General features: G+C 44.4%; 1 protein-coding gene across 1 annotated transcript; it reads right to left on the bottom strand.

Moving 5' to 3' along the window:
- LOC127802194 (uncharacterized) lies at window positions 1-1,000 on the bottom strand. The gene has a single exon (XM_052337901.1). It carries the CDS (start codon window positions 982-984, stop codon window positions 115-117), a length of 870 nt encoding a protein of 289 aa, XP_052193861.1. The 5' UTR covers window positions 985-1,000; the 3' UTR covers window positions 1-114.
- Window positions 1,001-1,219: the final 219 nt, after the last annotated feature.

Here is a 1,219-nt window from a genome sequence, read left to right as displayed (position 1 = left end):
TTTATAGATACGGTAGTGTTTCTGATGTACAAGTATGGACTCTCCAAATTAGTAGGTTCTGTCCAAGTTACAAAATTGTGGGATTTCCATGAAATTGTATGATGATTTTCTTGGCTAGTGGTTGAGAATGTTGAGGAGGGAAACTCTAGTTTTGATTAACCTCCTGAACAAGCACTCTAGTCCTCCTTCAAGTTCTTGAATGCTCATCTCCATCCTTTGCAAGTCAATTTGCAGATTTTCAAGGGACATTGCGCCGGAAGATCTGCTACTCTTGTGACCACTAAGCAAGCATAATGCGATGTCGACTTTATCAAACTCATTTGTGCCTGTTTCTTCATCTTGAGCTTCTACAGTCTTGCTGTGCAACAGTTTGGAAACCAAAGAAAATCTTGACTGCGCCTTTGCCCCTGCCATGTAGGACAACAAAGACTCCATCACGGCCAAAGTAGCTGCCTCAACATCATTTAACAGGGCACAAATCGCCATGGTCTCATGGTATTTGTCTGAAGCGAGGATGGTGTGCTTGCTCCTGATATTCTTCAAGTCCCTCAGAGACTTTTGGATCAGCTTCTTTACCCTCTTTCTTGAGGCTGAGTATCCACCCAACTCATTTGCGTCCCTTTTCCTCCGAATGATAGAGAGAAGGTCCTGTGCATCTTGCTTTGCTTGTGAGGAGACGTCCTTAGCTGTGCCACACACATCCAACAGGTTCAGGTACCCGTCTAGCACCACCTCAACCCATTTCTCACGGTTTTGTTTGGCCAAGGCTTCTTGTGTGTGTGGCAAAAGAAGCAAATCATCCAAACAACTGTACATATCTAGGAGGATACTTAGTCTCTCCCCTACTGGTGAAGAGGCAGCTTCAGAAGCCTTTATTCTGCACAAATGCTCATCAACTAGAGGGATGAGTGGATGAGATCTAGAGGGCAAGCTGACAGAACGAGCATGGCGATGGGATTTTAGTCTCAAAGGAGAGGAAGCCATTTACTCTTCTAGTTGGTTTGAGGCTTAATGTCAAAGTTGTGGTTTGTGTTCCTTGCCTCAGCATAGTCTCAATATATAGTAGCAGCAGGGTGAAGGAGACAAAAGTTTATCTTCTTCCTCAATCAGCGATTACCTGGCAGCAACGTGATTTGGATTTGGATCTGTATGCTCGTGCGGAGATGTTGGCGCTTGGTGTCTCCCAAATGATGAGATATTGACTTAGAAGGTTCATAGA

Source organism: Diospyros lotus, chromosome 5, assembly GCF_014633365.1.
Source record: "Diospyros lotus cultivar Yz01 chromosome 5, ASM1463336v1, whole genome shotgun sequence".
Lineage (NCBI taxonomy): Eukaryota > Viridiplantae > Streptophyta > Magnoliopsida > Ericales > Ebenaceae > Diospyros > Diospyros lotus.
This window is presented reverse-complemented; position numbering and strand designations above follow the sequence as displayed.

Coding starts and splice junctions, on each gene's coding strand:
- LOC127802194 (XM_052337901.1), bottom strand. CDS start 984: ATGGCTTCCTCTCCTTTGAGACTAAAATCCCATCGCCATGCTCGTTCT.